Consider the following 19,587-nt stretch of genomic DNA (forward strand, 5'->3'; position numbering starts at 1 on the left):
CACAAATGTATTCTGGCCAGCCCATTTACCTTCTTAATAGAGTATTTTCTTTCAAATTATTCAAAGATATCCTATTCTCATGTCAGCAAAGCATTTACTCCTGATAATAACTTCCTACATTCTCATGGATCTTCACAGCTTACAAAGCACAAAGCACTTCCACACCTCACATTTGCTTGGGAAAACCAACAAAATAGGCATGGTGTTATCATCCCTATTTTGTTTGAACAAACCAGGAAGAAGTAAGATTTAGGTATGTCTTGTTTATGGAAGTGAGTGGTAGTGAGTCACACTCTACAGCTGCACTAACACAGTATCCCTTAGCCACATATGGCTCCTGAGCACTTGAAACATGAAAAGTCTGATTTGAGATGGATGTAAGTGTAAAATGCACATGGGACTTGAAGGACTTGCAACAAAGAAAAGAGAGAATAAAAAATATATTTTATTTTCATACTGATTACATGTTGAAATGACAATGTTTTGACTGTTTTCAGTTAAAATATATTACTGTAAGTCACCTGTTTCTTTTTACTTTTTAATGTTGCTACTAGAAAATCTTTAGTTTTGTGTATGGCTGGTATCCTATATCCATTGGACAGTTATGTTCTAGAAGGACCTGAAAGTCAGTCAGGAAACCTTGGCCTTGCTTTGGCAGACAATAGACTCATTACAGATCCCAAGGCAGGGGGAAACAGGATCAAAGCACTGTCTCAGGAAGGTCAGCCTGGCAGTGACATATAGGACAGACTGGAGAAGGAGAAGCTATAGCCAGGAAAAGAAGCTAAGAGGCTTGGCTAGTAGTAATCCAGGCCAGAGGGAAGCAGGGCCTGAGTCAGAATGGGAATGAAGAGGAAGGGGTTAACAGAGAAACATTTTAAACAAACAAGGTAGTACTTGGTGACAGAGACTATGGGCTTAAATGAGAGGTAGTAAAAGATGATTACAAAACTTCTAGCCTGGGATACCTAAAAAAATGGAGGTTTAGGACAAAGGAGTAACCTGGGATGGGTGAAATCCTAAAGTAAGAAGTTTACTGTCTTCACAGGTCAAATTTTAAAAGTGATGCTGATGATGATAAATAATAGCCCTAGGTAATATTTATCAGTGCCTATGTGTCAGGAATTCATTTATGTGAAGCATTGGTATTTTATATGTATCCTTCTCATCTGAGCCTTATTACCACCCCACGAAGTAGGAACTATTACTATTTCCATTTAATAGATGAGCATGCTGAGGCTCAGAGAGAATTAGCAACTTGTCCAGGTAAAACAACTAGTAAATGATACAACTAGGATGTGAATCCAGGTGACCTCACTTGAGAGCCCACCAATTTAAACCACTGTACTAGAGATTCTACTACATATTCCACATAGTCACATCACAGACATGTCTTGTTATATCAGCTTAAAAGTTTGTAAGTTTAACGATATTTCCAAATTCGTTTAATTTAAGCCTACTTTTCCTGATGTCTAAATGCAGACAAATTGGGTGTGGGAACAGTGGATTAAGACTTGGAAAACCCTAGCCTATTCCACGCTATAACTACCTAGCAAAGCAAGTAGTCTAGAGTAAGTCATTTACTCCTCATTGGGGCTGTTTCTGACCCTTTTCACACTTATTTCCATCTTCTTATCTGAGGGTTGGCTTTGGGAACAGGAAACCGGCATGCTCCCTCTAAGCCTGTTGTTGAAGGTTTTTCTAATTTTCTGGTATGTTCTCTGACATATGATGCTGAAGGGGCAGGCTTTGCCCCTCTAAAAGACCTATAGGGGAGGTCTGTAAATATGTCAACTATTTGGGAGCTTTTTGTGAACACACATCTAGGGTATATCCTCCACTCTGGCTTTTAACAGGAATGAAGCTGTTATTTAGAACTCCAGCTAGCTCCTGTGTCTTATTTCTCCATTGGTTTCAATGGAGGAGGGAAAGGTGGGATTGTTGTTTGGTTAGCCTCTCAAACCTCAACATCTTAATACTTGTCTTCCTGAACTTCATCCCATTTTGGATGGACCATTCCTGATTCATTTATTTCTATTTATTTTTATATTTTAAAATAGAAGAACTTTTTCCGCCATCAAAAAGTTGCCAGGAAGTATAAAACAAGTAAAAGAGATAAAGGCAGATTAACTGTCCTTTAAGGGGATGTGGGAGTGGTATTAGAGCCAGTGGTGTTCTGAAAACCACTGCACTATCTCTAAAGGTCACTTGTAATCCTTTTTCAAAACAACATATGATCTGGTCAGACTTGGTATAATGTGCAGATTTAATGAACATGCTATTAATTTCCCCATCCAAGGTCATTGAAAAACACATTTAGGGCAGCTGCCTCTAACTGTCCACAAGAGAAGTAAATCAGATATTTATAAATCAAAAATTAATCGAATAATTAAAATTATCTAGGATGACAGCTATTAAAGGAGAATGGCAGTGAACCTTTTCAAAGAGAAAAATAAGCCTTCTATATTATAGATGGTCACAAGCCAGGCACCACTTACTGTGTCCCTCTGACTTGGTGCTGAGCCACTGCACCAACCCATTTGGGGCACACACACCCAAGAGTCTATTTGGACAGTAGTTTCAGTTCTGTCCAAGTCTTCCTAGCTTGTTAGCAAGCCCCGAATAAAAAGCCTTGCTGGAATCTGTAGACAATACATGTTGCTTCCCTCTCTTTGACGAGACTTCTTATCAAAGGAAATTAAATCAGCCTGATAATATTTGCCCTTTGTTATCCTATATAGGGGGCCATCCTGGACCTTGGGCTCTTCTTCTAGGTGGTTATAAACTAGATGATTAACGGATGTGAGTTTTTTCCCAGATGTCTCCAGTTAAAGCCAAAGAGTCTAAATTTAGTAGGGCCATTACTTCTCTTGTTGAAAGATAAACTATTTTTCTTTTTCCATCTGCTCTCTACAAGGTTGGGGGAAACATGTTCTGCAACAACGCAGACAATTTGAATAAATCAATCTCAACAGCATTTTTCAACCAACTTACTTTCTTCTCTAACTTAACATTCTATCATCTTTGTCATCACAAACTGTTCTTTTGTGAAACAGAATGAGATGAAAAATAAGAAGCCCTGCTTTTCCAATCAACTCTTATCTCCCAAGGAGACAAATTACTTTCCCCTTGGTCTTTCCCCTTGGCTTTATATGGAATATTTGTGTGAGTTAAAACTTTCCAACTTCAAGAATTTCCTTCTCACAATTAAAATGGACCCCAATTCTGATAGATATAAGGCAAGGTTTACTTGCCTCCTTAGGTAAATGAAACACTGTGAGAGCTGAATCACTTTGAAATGTTCAAATGTCTTTTTAAATTGTGTTTACGGCTAGCACACCTATAAGGAGGTTTTTAAAATTGTAAAGTGTGCCCAGCTGGGCGTGGCTCAGTGGTTGAGCATCGGCCTAGGATCCAGGCGATCAGGGTTTGATTCCCGGTCAGGGCACATGCCCTGGTTGGGGCTGCAGCAGATCAATGACTCTCTCATCATTGATGTTTCTATCTCTCTCTCTCCCTCTCCCTTCCTCTCTCTGAAATCAATAAAGATATATTTTTAAAAAACAAGTTTAAAATTGTGAAGTGCACATCAGGAATATGCTGTGTCATTGAAAGAATGGAACCGTCTTCTTTCTTAATTGTATGTCAACTATAATTGAAAAATAAATTTTAAAAAATAAACAGGACAAAGAAATAATTCACAATTTGATTCTACTGACACAGAGTTCACCATTTTGTGTTACCTGTCTCTTTAAAATACCTAGTCTGATTTTTTACTGGATATACAATCATAAGGATTAGTCTAAAATATCTGCAAAATGCATTTATGAGTTTTCCATTCTTACCACAGGGAATTAGGATAAAATTATGAAGTAACGCACCTCTCTGAGCTCACTTGAAAGCATGACAGGATCAAAAGAAATTTGGTCTTTACCAGAGGATGCTAACATGCAGAAACTGAATTTTAGAAACTCTTCTCCTTTGTTCTGGAATCGTACTGCTACTGAAGGAAAAATACCTTAGAGTTGCAAAGAATTTGCCAAACTTGAGCAGATAAAAATGTTGTTTCCTCTCTCACTCTCAGACCATTTCAATGGTAGCTACTGATCAATATCTGTTATCAGAAAAAAAAAATGCTATTGTGTAGATCATATGTTCAATTATTTAGATTTTGGGCTCTGATAGGAGACACACATACACAAAATGAAAATTTTTTAAGGTGATCTTGGAAAAATACACAAGGATAGGAGGAGTGAGGCTAAACCATTCAAACACAGCAGAAAGAGCTGAACAGAGGGGATAGCAGAAAGGCCATTCATCATTTTCTAAAGATGATATAGCACTTCTTTCCTCCTAATTTTTAAAAATAATTCTCTCAAAAAATTTTATGAGCTGTTTTTTTTTACATCATAAAAGTAACACGCATTCATTATTAAAAATCCCAACAGAAATATGAGGTTAGTTGCTCTGGCCGGTGTGCTCAGTGGTTAGAGCGTCAGCCTGAGCACTGAAGGGTCACAGGTTCAATTCCCAATCAAGGGCAAGTACCTGGGTTGCGGGTTTCATCTGGGCCCTGGTCCGGGCATGTGCAGGAGGCAACCAATAGACGTCTCTCTCTCAAATCAATGTTTCTCTCTCTCCCCTCCCCCTCCCTCCCTCCCTTCCTTCCACTCTCTAACAACAACAAAAATCAATGGAAAAAATATCCTTGGGTGAAGATTTTTTTTTTGGGGGGTGAAGATTTTTTTTAAAAAAGAAAGAAATACAAGGTTAGTGTATCTCTTCACCAAACTCTCAGTTCCACCCATCAGAGTTAACCATTGCTAGGACTCTGTCCTGAATATTAAACAATTATCAGCAAAAATAAACAACATTAATAAGGTGGAGTGACATTTACTAATTTAACCAGTGTGAGATATAGCACATAAAGCATGTATAGGAACTGTTTTCTAAAATTTAAAGCAATTTTGAAATCACCCTGAATTTCATGCCTCAATTATTCCACTTCCTGCCTTTCAGTTATACAGTTCTCTCTAGTACTTTTCCTGAAGGAACAGTGTTAATAATCTAGTCTAATCCCTTCATTTTACAGATAGGAAAACTGATATCTAGAAAAAAGTTAAGTGACTTGCCTTGGGCCATGTATCTATCTAATCAGTAGCAGGTTGTGGCTAAAAACCCTGGTTCTCGGCCTTCCAACCCAGCACTCTTTAAGGGGCTGATAAAGGACAGAACTTGCCAGATTTACATGGTAGTGGATGGTGTGATCCATACTACAGATAGACTGTAGTATGACCACTTTTTAAAAATCTAATTTGAATAACAGTACCTAGACTTAACATACAGCTCAGAAGCATCACCATGAAATGGAGTTTACAATGTCTATACACATGCGTATGCTTTTAAGAAAAATGGATAAAAGGTGATGGAAGGAGACTTGACTTGGGGTGGTAAACACATAATAAAATATAAGAAAAAAGAAAAGTGGAGAGCTTTGCTCCACATATCTTCAGTATTCTCCTACAAGAAATAAAACAAGAGGAACTCCTACAAGAAAACAAAAAACAAAAGCAAAACAAGAGGGACTCCCAACTTTCCAATGCCATGGCTATATTAAAGCCTAGATATTTTCCCTAGAATCCTATTTCTACTGTCTAGTTATGTGGGTTTTCTTCTATAGAGACAATGCAAAGAGAGGTTGGTTTGGGCTTCTGATTAAACAGCAGTGCCTCCAGGCAACTTCAGGCCAATCTAAATCAAAATGTCTTGGTCTAGTTCAGGCTAATCAACCACTAAGGTCATAACCAGCTCCCTCCCACTTCCTTCAGCAACTCCTCATCATTAAAATAGCACCTCCCTCTCAAGTCACACCCTTAATGGAATGCTTCCAGTTTGCTTGTTCTCCTCCCCCAGGCCTCCAGCTGTCCTGGCTTTGTATTTCCTCTTCCTCTAGTTAACTGATGTTCTAAGGGCTGGCATCAGGAATGAGGAGACAAACTCAGGGGGTAGGAGACACAAGTCTGGCTGAAGCACAGGGCTCCTGTGGGAAAATGATGGGAAATAAGTTTATATAAACATATGGAGCAGATCCCAGAGAGCTCAGAATGGCACTCATTAGGCATAGGGAGTCTTCGAAGGGTTGGGAGGGGAGAGTGATTTGATGGAACCAGCTTTTTTAGAAAGTTAACAGTTGGTGTGAGTAAAGAGTATGAATTTGGGAGGTACTTGGGAGAGCACATAGAAGGTTGTTATAGTGGTTGAAGCATGAAAGGTCAGGACCCAGACTCAAGTGATAGAAGCAAAAATTGAGTTGAAGGAACATATGTAAGAGATATTTCAAAGGAATGACAGGCCTTAGAAGAAGAGCAAGGACAGGAACCATGCTAAATAATGCCTAGCTTTCAATCCTGGATGACTAAAAGATGGGGAATATGGGTGAGGGGATAGGCTTTAGAGTCATAGGAGGTCTTGATGTGTTAACTATGTATGAACTGATGGCAGGATAGATAGGCAGGTGGAGATGTTTTGTAATTAGTTAGAGATGCTGAAGGTGGCGAGGCATCAGTGTAGGAGGACTATTTGAAACCATGATGAGGTAGAATGGGTTCAACAAGGGAAAGATTTAGGAAGACAGGGAAAGGTTTATCATAGAGAGAGGGGTGGAGAAACAGAATAGAAGAGGTGATAAGTTTCTGGAAGGAAGGAAGAAGTATTAACAGTTTCAAATGTAGTGAAGGGCAAAGAGAATAAACATTAGTAAGTTGGCCCAAGTAGCTATATGATAAATCCAAAGACCTTAATAAATCATATTTACTTTTTCTACTAGTACTATTCCTTACTTGCACACATATAAATGTTTCAAGTCTTTTGTCCAATAGCATTCAAGTCCAGAGTCTGGCTCTTTGTACTAAGTTTACTGAACTACTCAAACTTCAGGGCAGGATATAAGTAATGAAAGAGCAACTGCCACAAGTGAATAATCTAATCAGGTGAATATGGTTTGAGATCCAGAACTCTACTTTTCCTACAACATCTGGCACATCAACACAAAAGTCTCACATATAACTTTTTCTGGTTAAGGCCCTAATGGCTGATTTGGCAGCATCTCCATTCCTTCTCTGAAACCCACCCCTTACCAACCTAACTAAGCAGGAAGAAAAAAAGCTATCTGGCCATGGCAGGGGTGTGGCTTGAGGAAAATGGGAGATCTGGATGAAATGAAGACTGCACCATTAGGTGAGGCACAGGCTGATACATAACCACTTCTGTTTCCCCCACAGATTGTGGATTAGGAGAAACTAAATGGTTACTGTGGAGTACATTGAATATCCTCCTTTTCCCTACAAGAAAAATATTTATCAAGAGATTGATAAAGGGAAGATGGCAAATCAGTTTCTGCAGGCCACTGTGATAGCCAATGTGTTGCTTTTTCAAGCCTACTACCACCCTTCCTATAGGGCCTATTCATCTTAAGCCATAGTCCTCAAACTTTACCCCCAAAATATACATATTATCTCAAGCTCCAATCAGCTTAGAGTCTCAAAAATCCCACATCTGTCCCTGAATAGGGGCATAATTGTGGGACATCAAAGGCCAAAATGTTTCACAAACAAATGCACCATGATACTCACCTAGGAATAGAGAAATACTAAAAGTGGTAACATTGGCAGTAATAATTTTCATTCATTGAATGCTTCCTATAATACTGAGCACTCATATCAAAAGCAACTATAAACAACAGCACGACAATTCTGTCTAAAAACATGTCTCCAGGGCATCTGTGATAATGAGAAAATACCAGTGAGAAGTTATTGAAAGGAATGTTGTACCATGACTGATAGGAAAAATGAAGTGGCTCATTACTTAAGACTGGAATAGAGTCAGACCTAGGTTACTCTTCAGCTGTGTTATTTAACCAATCTGGGCCCCAGTTTCCTTATCTGTTAAATGAAGATAATAATAGTACTTACAACTTAGGCCTGTAGGGAAGATAAATGAAATAAGCACTTTATATTCTTTGGCACACTGCCCTGTGCATAAGCATTATTCGATAAATGTTAGCTACTCTCATTAGAATGCTATTACATTATTGTTCATTATTACAAGAAAGCAGATATAAGTGAAATCATATTGGTAAACACCAGATAACACCCTTGACTCTAAGATGGTTTTAGGAGGACCCAAAACTAGGGCATAAAATGGTTGCACCTCCTATGTATGTTATTCATCAGCAAATCTCTACTTTCGCCCAACCTCAGAATTAAACACCAGTACTATTCCTTAAATGGGAGCCATTACAATAACAAAAAATAACACAGTCACTTCTGTAATCCCCATTATGAGGATTGAGTTTAGAGAAAGTAATAATCATGGCAGACTTCCTGTGGTGTGGATTTGGTTTTAATGCTACTGATGACTTCCCATGATATAATACAAGGGCTCTGCTAGGGAACATCAATGAAATCTTCAATAAGAGCAGTGATACAAATTCCCCTTTGTTTTATAGGTTTTACATTATGCCAAGCTGGATAATTTATCCATTAGTCTACTTTCTTGATGAATACTGTTCCTGGAAATGCTTGAGCCAAGTAGCTATGTAAATCTATGAAGGGATATACTACATATTTCTAATAACACTAAAATCATGAAACATTTAATGCAACTGGTGAGCATATATTACAAACATTATTCTGAATTACTATAGTTATATTAGGAGTTCACATATATCTTCTACTGTACTTAGCACAGGAAAAAAATTCTAACCCAACCAGTTGGATCACCAACTACATCCAAAAGTCTATGCAACCAAACTGGCATTCAATACAATCAAGAATGGGATGCTTTCATATTTTTGCCTCAGGGCCAAGGGTTATCAATCCATCAACTCTTAACTGTATGATAACCTTTTATGCACAAATGAGTCCAGTATGGCACTATTCATTTTAAACTGAACTTCAAGAGAAAGGGTCCTCCTTCAGAAGCAATTTCTAGGATATGAACATCATAAATATCTTAAGAAAGAATATAGACCAATACATCTGTCTAATAGAACTATAGTGCAAGCACAAATGTAATTTTATATTTTCAAGTAGCCACATTAAAAAATAGAAGCAAACAGGTGAAATTAATAATATATTTGATTTAACCCAATATTTAAAAAATTATTTAAACTTGTGATCAACATATAGAAATTGTTAAAAATATATTTTATATATTTGTGTATTGTTTTCAAACTCAAGTGTTTAATTTACACTTACAGCATATCTTGATTCAGACCAGCTGCCTTTTAAATGCTCAATAACCACTCATGGCTAGTGGATGCTGTACCGAACATGCAAATACAGCCAATCTAAAATATGAATGACTGCTATATTTGAAGAGCCATGCCTACCCTCACTGCCACCTCAGCCCTTCACCCTCTTTGATTGAACCCTTATAATGTCCCCACCCCTCACTGGGACCACTAGTCCACCAGAGTTTTGAGGAAGGGGGAAGGATGTGTTATTAAATCACCTTGGAAACCCAAATCCATTTCCCAGTAGAAACAATAACAAACACAATAGTTCTATGGCTAAGTGACATTAAGGGTAAAAAAGCTTTCCTGGGAAGGAAGGTCTGGGAACCTAATCACCATGTAGAACATTGTATCCAGGTGAAAGTGTGTTCCCAGCTTCCAATATGCACACACAGGGACTTGCCTGGATCTCTCATTTAAACTGTCAGTGAAAGCATCGGTCAGTTTGGCTCAGTAGTTAGAGCGTCGGCCCTCGGACTGAAGGGTCCTAGGTTAGAGTCCAGTCAAGGGCATGTACCTCAGTTGCAGGCTCGATCCCTGGCCCTGGTTAGGGTGCATGGGAGAGGCAACCAATCGATGTTTCTCTCTCTCTATTCCCCTTCCACTTTCTCTGAAAAGCAATGGAAAAAATAGCCTTGGGTGAGGATTAAAAAATAAATAAAATAATAAAATAAAATAAACTATCGGTGAATGGGAACTGGAAGCCTTGTTTAACAGTTTTTCATTTAAGGACTTAAACTAATGGGTTCTCTTCATCCCTATTCCCCCTCCTGCCCATACAAAGGGTCCTTCAAACATGCCTTTCTCTGGAAAGCACATTGCTCCCTGAGATGTGGAACAGCTGAGATGTTTGGCCACTCTGAAATGAAGAACTCTGTCTCGTGAACAGTTCTAATTATCTTCCTGAAGCAAAGGCCAACTGAAAAGTACAATATTTGCCCTTTCCTTGCGTGTGGCCTTGCCCTGCTAACCCCCACTTCCACACACACCCTAATCCCAAACTCAAGGCCAAAACCTCTCACGTGTCCAACACTAATGCAAAACTAGGCAATTTCAACTACATCTTTTGGATCTCCCCCATCTTTCATTCTTCCCTCTCCCCAGCGCACCTCAACATATGCTTCTATGTAATAACCAAACAAGTACACAGACAGCAAGCCTTGCCCTATTTCTCTTCAAGTCCATCATAGCCCTTTATCCTGGGAGAGGTGTACAAACTATAGCTTGTAGGTTTCAAAGCTCTTTTGTTGTCCAGTCTCAACTAGTTACAGTCTTGACTAGATAAACTGAATTCTCACTGGGTCTTGCCCGTCCTCCCTCCCCCACCTCCAATCTGTTGGTTCATAGTCCACTGTTCTTGACATCTCCCCCACCTTGATTCACATCTTGTCACATATCTCTAATGACTATTCTCAACACTCTTGATAAATAGGACAATTTTACTATTCTGATCTCTCCTTGGGCAAGGTCTTTCTTGGTGCCACTTTAGGCCCCATAATAAAGCCTGGTCCAGAGAGGGTGCTCAATGAACATACGGTAAATAAATACTTAGAATGCTGTACAGCCACTGTCAGACTTATCTTCCAAAAAACACCATTTTAATCATAACTCTACACTGCTGATAAAAGTCAGGCCAACAGTTATCAGTGGTGGAGAAAAGGATTGCCCAAAGAAGCAAAACACATTTTACGGATTGATGGAAATGCTCTGTACCTTGGCCTAGGGTGGTGGTTACATGAATGTACAAAGATGTAAAAATGCACCAGGTAGTTAAGATTGATGTATTTTACTGTATATAAGTTATAGTTCAATAAACAAAAGGGGACACATATACATTGCTGTTGTAAAAATACGATTCTACTACATTGTAAACCTCAACCTAAGTGAAAATGCTAGCTGTAATAAATATTAAACATATCAAACTGTTAATGGTGATCACCCTCTGGAGAAGAGTAGTGAAAATGGGAGGGGGAACTGGGTACCTTTCACACTTACATATTACCTGAAATCTCCCCCCACCCCATATTTATTGAGTACTTACTAAAATCCAGACACTCCCTTAAGTACTTGGGGTCAAATATAGAGAAGTTCAAATGTGTGCCCTTAAAGAGCTCATATTAGGGAGGCCAACATGAACACTATCACCATATAACATGCTAACTGCTATAGTTAAGGTCTGGACAAAGTGTTAAGGAATCACAATGGGAGTTCTTACACTGTTTGGAGTAAGGGTAGGGCAGAGGAGCAGGATGCCTTTTGAAAATGTAGAATGAAGAGTTGAGGCACATCAGGCCAACCAGTGTGTCACAGGCAGAGGGAATAACATATGCAGTGGCAAAGAAGCAAGAAGCAGAATGAGTTTGGAGAAGATGGCCTAATTTCTCGTTGTGGCTCGCTCCTGAGGTACAGGAGAAGAGAAGAAAGTGGGGAGACATTGTTGGAAAAGTATGATAAAAGATCATGAAGGCCGTGGAAGCCAGGTTAAGGAGTTTGGATTTTATTCTGAAATGTAATGGAAAGCTACTAAACGATTTTTTGTAGGGGAATGACTTTCTATTTTACTTTATTGTATTTTAAGAATGATCAATTTAGTGGCATAAAAATGTAGGAACTTTAGCATAATCATATTTTCTTTATCCATTTATCCATCAGTGGACACTTAGATTGATGCCGTATTTTGGCTATTGTAATTAATGCTGCACTGAAGAAGGGAATACATGTAGCTTTCAAGTTAGTGTTTTCATTTTCTTCAGATAAGTACCCAGAAGTGGAATTGCTGGGTTGTATTGTAGTTCTATTTTTAATTTTCTGAGGAACCTCCATATTTTCTTCCTTAGAGGCTGAACCAATTTACATTCCCACCAACAGTGCACAAGGGTGCCTTTTCTCCACATCCTTGCCAATACATCTCTTGTTTTTTTGATAATAGTCATTCTAATAGGTATGAGGTGATATCTCACTGTGGTTTTGATTTGTACTCCTCTGATGATTAGTGATGTTGAGCATCTTTTCATGTACCTGTTGGGCATCTGTATGCTTCTTTTAAAAATGTCTATTCAGATCCTTGGCCCATTTTTTTTTTTTTTATCAGATTGTTATTGTTTTTTGCTACTGATTGAGTTGTATGAGTTCTTTGGATATTTTGGATATTAATCGCTTATCAGATATATGATTTGTAAACATTTTCTCCCATTCAGTAGATTGCCTTTTAATTTTGTTGATGGTTTCTGTCCCCTTTTATTATTTCAAAATAACTATCATCATATGCTTCAAATGGCCCATGAGAAAGGTGAAAAGGAAGGGAGATCAGGAAAGAAACAATTCATCATAGAAGTCAATGCACTGCTTTTGTGGCATTTTGAGTATTAAATGCCCCTTCCATTCTCTCAGCCTGCTCTCTCACAGGCGATGTTGCTATCGTTTCACCCAAAAGCACTTCCTTAGCTTCCAACCACAATTAAAGACTCCCCTAAAAGTCATTCCTTTTCCAAATTAGACCTGTAAAATATACTCATGGACATATGAAAAGGTTATGCCTTAGTTAAAATACCAATAAATGTTTGGAACACAGGTCATAAAAAAGCATAAGTTTACTTCCTAAATCTGTAAGCCAAAATATTACCTTTTACTGATACATGTTGGCAGAGGCATGCAGATACCAGTAAGCAAAGCTAACTATAGGACGTGAAAAAGCAACACTCAAGGGAAAATTTCACTTTTTCAAATGCTCTGTGATTTTAAATTACAGACTTAGGGTGTTTCATTGAAACAACTCTTCTTATTTTAAAAAAATCCTTCTGTTCCCTATCTGTACATGTGTTTTGCTATAGCTAGAAAAGTGACTTGCTTTGATGTTTAAAAAGTATTTCCTTCAATAAAAAATTCATTTTAAGAAAATAACTTCAAACATAAAACTATTTTGAATCTTTTTATTTTTTATTGAACTTATTGGGGCGATGGCTCACTTTCTCCTTGATGCCCTTAATTTACCCAGATTTAGTAGTAGTGACAAGCTTACTCTGCTATTCACTGAATAAGAGGAAATTTTGATTCATAGCAAAACAAAACATACAAGAAAATAGCAGAACACAGACAAAACTATCAAGAACTATTATACAAAAAAACAAAAACACCCCACTTTTAAAAATCATGTTTTTGTCTTATAAGGATACATGGACATTTTAAAATATTAGAGTTCCATCCTAGTATACACTAAAGATACCGTTGTATAAATGTAGTATTAACACTTATGACACTATGTATATAAAACTTGTCTGCAAAGGAACACTTGAAACAGATATAGCACAAATGCTTGAATTTCATATGATTTTTATATGGTCCTTGATTCAAACTTAATTCCATCTATCCAAAGCTGACTGCAAGTAACAGGTATGACTAATTTTAAAAGAGCACATATCCATGACCTAAGGGGTGTGCAGTAAGAAGTCACTAAGTCCTAGGTGAAATACTATATTCACATACTCAACAGTATACATTAGTGAAAAGTTCCAGTCACAGAAACTTTTCACAACAAGATTTATTGTCAGAGCCTGTAAGTGGATATACTGGGAATGATTCCATGCCTATTAGGGAAAAAAACCTCCCAACCAAATGCACAACTTATGCCTGTTGCAACACCAATAGAATTGAATCATCTAGCAGGAAAAAAACTTTTGTTTTGCAGTGTTTCAAGTTGAATATAACAGAGACCAGAGAAATAAGCAGTTATTTTGAGAAGAGATCAAAACAATTGCCCTCCAGCTGTAGAGAATTGAAAAATACATTTCACTTTATTCTGCATAAAAATAAGCTGCAAGTTAAACCCTAACATCACTTTGCTGAAAGGATCTGGGGAACTAAGATGTCTGCTGACAATCAAAGAAAACTATTTAATCATCAGTGCGACAGAAAACAGACATTTATGGCTCCCATATATGAGCAAATGAAAGACTAAGTTTTAAGGAAAATTCACCAGCTGTTCTAAAATTTCAGACCTTCCAAAATGGCTAGAACCTAACAGCAAAAGAACAAATAGTTACCACATGCTGAGGGGAGGGTTGTGGGTAAGCAGTAGGGAATGGCTGGAAGAGACTAAGAAAAAGAAAATGCTCCCAACCTAGGGCATATCATTAGTAATTCAGGTATATATAACAACATGACAAGAACATAGTTAAGATCATTAACCATTTCCTAGAACATATAATTATCATGTAAGATTAAAAGGAAAAACCTGACCTTGGAAAAGCATAAAGAGTAAATAAGAAAAGAACTTATGATTAGTAATTAAAGGTATTACAGAAAGTATCTTCCCATACCTGGTCTACATAAGGAAAAAAGATCAAACTCAAATGGAAAGAATGTTTTTTGTTTGTTTTGTTTTTACTTTAGGAAAAAATGTAGTATATAAAATGGCAGGATTAAAAGAGCTAACAGATGAAATTTCCACTAAAAAAAATATCCAACTTTTCCCCTCTGTTCATAGAACTATCTTGAGCCTCTAAAATACCATGGATAAATTACACAGCCACTAAAAATTTTAAGTATGAGGACTATGTGGCAGCCTAGAAAAATTCATGGGACATTATAGGTGGAAAAAGCAGAACACAAAGTAATATGTACAGTGATTACAATGCTGGGTAAAAAGATATGAGAAGATTAAGGGGGGGAGGGGGCTGTGAGACTTTCTTTTTCCTTTCCAAAGATTCTGTAAATATTGCCATGAAAGTTTTATAGGTCAAAATCCATTTTTATTAAAAACTTTTTTTCTGATGTCTGTATGTATGAGTTTGTTTATATTTGTTCAAAATCCAATTTTAAATTATGAGTCTTGGCATTCAGAAAAGTGCTAAATAAGTGAGTGGTTCCTTTAAAGAAAAGGCACACTGTTTTTGCAGCTTATCCTTTTTACTACTTCAAATTAAAGGACTTTAAATGGCTACAGTATAAATGGTGGGTTCTTATCTGTATCAGTACTCAAGGGGTGTAGAACTTTAAACTTAAGATGTACAAATATCTGCTCTTCTAAGTGGAAGAAATGGTCACACCCTTTTGGGAAACAGACATTTTTTTAAAGATCAGGGCATTATGAAAGATGTCTACTTGCTCCATTTTTCTAAATAGACAAATCAAAAACTGAAAACAAAGTATCGAAACCAGAGATTTTTAAAGGAAACCTACTAATCAAACTGATCATGAAAACAGAGTTACAAAGTTAAAGCCTTTCTTTCTTTTTTCTATCCCCCCCCCCCCCTTTGGTTTTATTTCTGAAGAAGCACTCTCCTTGACCAGTTAACTATTCAGTTTGGTAGTTTCCGTTCTTTTAAATACCTTACTTGGGTGAAATGAATAACAACACATCCAGATGGCCCCTCCTCAGCACTACTGAGATAATTCTAAGAAAATGAGGGCTTCTAGCAAAAGATTTCAAGGATTAGGGTAATATGTTTTTTAAGGTTCAATATGCAAAAGGACTCTTCTGCAGGTTGATTTAATAGTCTGAGTTGTATTTCATCGGGTCACTGCAGGCAAAGCGGTTCTTTATGTCCTCTCTATTAGTAGAATAAATTACCCCATGGAGGTGAAGTCCTCCCCACTTTTCTCCTGTCGGTCAGAATCCTTTGGGTCAAATCATACTATTTTACTATTGTAACTGCACTTGAGTCCTCTCCTTCCTTCCTTCCTTTTTCACTGGAGAAATCCCTAAGAGGCTAACACAAACCAAACTTATGATGTAAATAGGTAGGCCAGGTCCCTAAAAGGCTCTGCCTCCTGTCGGTTCGGACTGGGTATCCCCCTTCCCACCTCGTTGCAGCTTGTCAGGTCTCAAATGAATCACTAACAGTAGCTAAGGTAACCGACAGCCGGGCCAATTCCGAAGAAGAAACGAGAAGAGTTTTTCTGGTCTGGGGGTAGAGAGGCTGGCTCAGCGGACACATTTTCCTTCGGGCAGCGGTGGGTTGAAGACCTTAGAAGTCCTAAAGCAGTAGTCTAATCTTTGAAGGCCGGTGGCAGGCGCTGCCATGCTCTCAGCAGGAAGAGAGAGGAGGGAGCAGGAGGAAGGGGGGGCGGGGAGAAACAGTGGGGAGCAGGGGGAGCAGGGGAGGGGGAGGAAGGAGGGGCCAGAGGAGGAGCCGGCCCTGGGGCTGGAGCACCTGGGGCGGAGTCGCAGGCTCGCCCTTCCCCTTGGCCACAGCCGCGCGGGGTGCACCCCGAAGGGGCGGGTCTCTTCCCCTCCCTCCTCTCCCTCCTTTCCATCTCAGCAGCGCCCACAGTCTCCCTCTCTGGCTCATACAAAAGCAAAATGTCCGCCATCTTCCGAGGCCACTGAGGTCGCTGCCGCCACCGGCCAGGATCTCCTGTGGTTTCTCCTCAGGGCTGCCCCTCCTCTGACCCCCGGCGCCACAGCGACTGTGAAGCCACCGCCAGCACCGCGCCGCCAGCCCAGCGCGCCCCACCCCGCCCCGCACGCCTCTCCAGGCGACGCAGGACCACTCAGGCACGGGCAAGGCGAAGCCGCCCCAGCCCAAGGGTTCCCGATCCCTGGCCGCCCCACTTCCCTGATAGCCCCTTTACCTTGATGCAGTACGGGGGCTCATCGTAGGTGACCAGCATGTACCTGTCTCCGCGGCTGGCTGGGTCCCGGGCGCGCAGCTGCGGGACGAGGGATGACGGAGGGGGCCGCGAGGGGAAGGAGGGAGGAGGGGACGACACAAACGTTACAGAAGCACCTAAATCCACCCCCACCCCCACGGGAGCTCTCCCTGTCTCTGCCCTCCCCTCCCTTTACCTTCAAAAATAACTCCACAGCGCCTTTGGCAATGTCCAAATAGGAGGTGCCCAGGTCAGTGCGCTGGTTCATAGAGGCGGACGTGTCTATGAGGAACAGCAGGATGGGCATCTTCCCCCTCACCCCTGGCTCCACTCCCCGCTCTCCTGGCCCTCTTGGCCTCACTGCTGCTTACTGCCACCCGAACCCTCAACTCTCGCAGAGCCAGGGCAAAGGGAGCCAGAGGGGAGAGGGAGACAGGACTGGACGGATGGAACTGCTCCTGGCCTCCTCTTTCTGCAGCCCCACCTCCTTTCCCTCCAGGGGAACTTGAAAGTGTGAGCGTGTGTAGCCCTCGGGGCCCTCCCCCTTCCTCTCTTCTGCCACCACTACTGCCGCCGCCCCTGCCGCAGAGACTACAGCCCTAGCATCCGCTCAAGCTCACTCAAGCGCTCGCCCCAGACTGAGAGCTGTCTCTGTTCACCGACACACAACTTCTGTTCGCTCACCTACCACCGGCACCATGTGACCAGAACCCACACCATTGGCTGCCAATTATGTTGTGTTTGCATATTCATTAGATGACAGCAAGGGGAGGGATTTGGGCGAACCCTGGGAGTTGAAGTTTGAACCTAGGCGGGGTAGGGGAAATATTAAAGACCCTCCTTTAAAGGCCTCCGGAGGTGTTAGGATATTTTGGGGGTTGCATGGATTTTTCTCTTGCTCTCCAAATATGATGACTCATTCGAAAGGAAGAGTGAATTGGAGCAACAGTTGTACAGAAATACAGAACCAGATGCTTAGACTGGCTGCTCAAAAAACGCTTTGCTAACTGCAATAGATCAATCCTGCTAGTGGCTAAGCCCAAAACATTTCAGAAGCATCAAACTTCATTCCTGGCAAGACCTACTCACATTCCTTTAGCTCCCTCCCCACTTTTGATCAGTATTTATTAGTCAGTTCCTGGCCTTGCATTCCACATATATCTACTTTGAAAGGAAACTAAAACTTAAACACAGTTACCTAAACTGCCTTTTGTGTGCACAAGCTTCTTCAGTTTCACTGAGCTCTTGGAAGTATTGGCCTGCTTGTGATAAATCCGCCGACTTTGCACATGAGAGATTTGCCAGCCAAGATTCTGATTCAATTCACATTTATTGAGCACCTACAAACTGTCAGGCACCTACGTTAGCCTCATTTAATCCCTGAAATGATTATAGTAGATGGCATTTTTCAGTAAAAGGATGAGGGATGTTCTCAGGTCTGGCTCCAAAAAAGGCTCAATAAGAGGCCAATCACACTTGGCTGACTACTTTATATAACATGATTTTTAAATGCAGAAGTGCGTATTCCTAGCAGGATACTATGCACAATGTGTAAACCTGAGTTTCAGTGAGTTTATCATTTTATTGATATACCTTTATGTAATCTTTTATACATTCTTTGTATAATATATTATAGATATGAGAACACATTCAATAATATTTTCAGAAAAATAAGATTTCTGAAGAGACCACATGGCAGTATATGAATCAGGGACAAACAAGTGATGCAAACACAAAATGCAGTGAAAGCAATGGTCCAGTAGTTTAGAAGTTCAGAAGGTTTCATGGATGAAAGGGAGGAGGCACAAAGGGGGAAAAGAGGGATTCTGGGTTGGAAGGAATGGTGTAAACAAAAGTTCAGCCAGAGATAGTAATACACATGCTGCATTTCAGGCAAGTCTAGTGGGATTCACCTGGTGGGAATTAATGGGGAAATAGACACTAGAAGCCCCTATTTCCATTCTGATACAAATATTGGAGAAGGGCAATGCCTACATGGGTTGTGGTGCTAAAAAGTGCAGGACTAGTGGGGGCTGATGTGTCAGTTTTCTATTTCTGTGTAAATAGAAAACTTTACCAATGAACTATGCAGCTCAAAGCAACATACACAATTATTACCTTACAGTTGCTGTGAGTCTGAGTTCTGGGCATAGTGTAGCTGAATTCTCTGCTCAGTTATACAAGAAAGAACCATCAATTGAACTATCAGCTGTTAAGTGTGTATACTTTTATGGGGGACACCATATATATTCCCTAGGTCACAAATGGCATTTTAAGATTACATTAAAAAACCTTCTTTCCCCCCAACTTTTCTACAATGAGTATGCCTTCTTTTTATAATCAGAGAAGAGGTTATGTTAAAAATTAGATACCAAGTATTTTTTAAAAATCATTCCAAGGCAAATACTCTTCTTTAAAAAATTATCTTTTATTTATTTATTTATTTATTTATTTATTTATTTATTTATTATTTTTTAAATCCTCACCCAAGGATATTTTCCCCATTGCTTTTCAGAGAGTGGAAGGGAGAGAGAGAGAAAAACACATACAGATGTGAGAGAGAGACATGAATTGATTGCTTCTCAAATGAGCCCTCAATTGAGCCTGCAACTGAGATGTGTGCCCTTGGAATTGAACCCTGGACCCTTCAGTCTGCAGGCTGATGGGCTAACCACTGAGCCAAGCCAGCTAGGGCAAGGTGA

The 19,587-nt window shown here is 39.7% G+C and overlaps 1 protein-coding gene across 4 annotated transcripts in view; it reads right to left on the bottom strand.

The window, feature by feature from the left end:
• Positions 1–17,294, bottom strand: part of LOC107544723 (integrator complex subunit 6-like) — a 51,752-nt gene extending 34,458 nt beyond the window's left edge. Inside the window, exons 1-2 of one of the 4 annotated variants that reach the window (XM_087829372.1) lie at positions 17,082–17,294; positions 16,868–16,945 (exon numbers count right to left, since the gene is read on the bottom strand). In XM_087829372.1, the coding sequence (XP_087685498.1) occupies positions 16,868–16,945; positions 17,082–17,192 (189 nt within the window). In that variant the 5' untranslated portion in view covers positions 17,193–17,294. The remainder of the gene's footprint in view (positions 1–16,867; positions 16,946–17,081) is intronic. The other 3 variants (XM_087829373.1, XM_087829374.1, XM_087829375.1) reach the window with 3 other exon arrangements.
• Between the last annotated feature and the right edge of the window lie 2,293 nt (positions 17,295–19,587).

This window comes from Miniopterus natalensis, chromosome X (genome assembly GCF_054644295.1).
Source record: "Miniopterus natalensis isolate mMinNat1 chromosome X, mMinNat1.hap1, whole genome shotgun sequence".
Lineage (NCBI taxonomy): Eukaryota > Metazoa > Chordata > Mammalia > Chiroptera > Miniopteridae > Miniopterus > Miniopterus natalensis.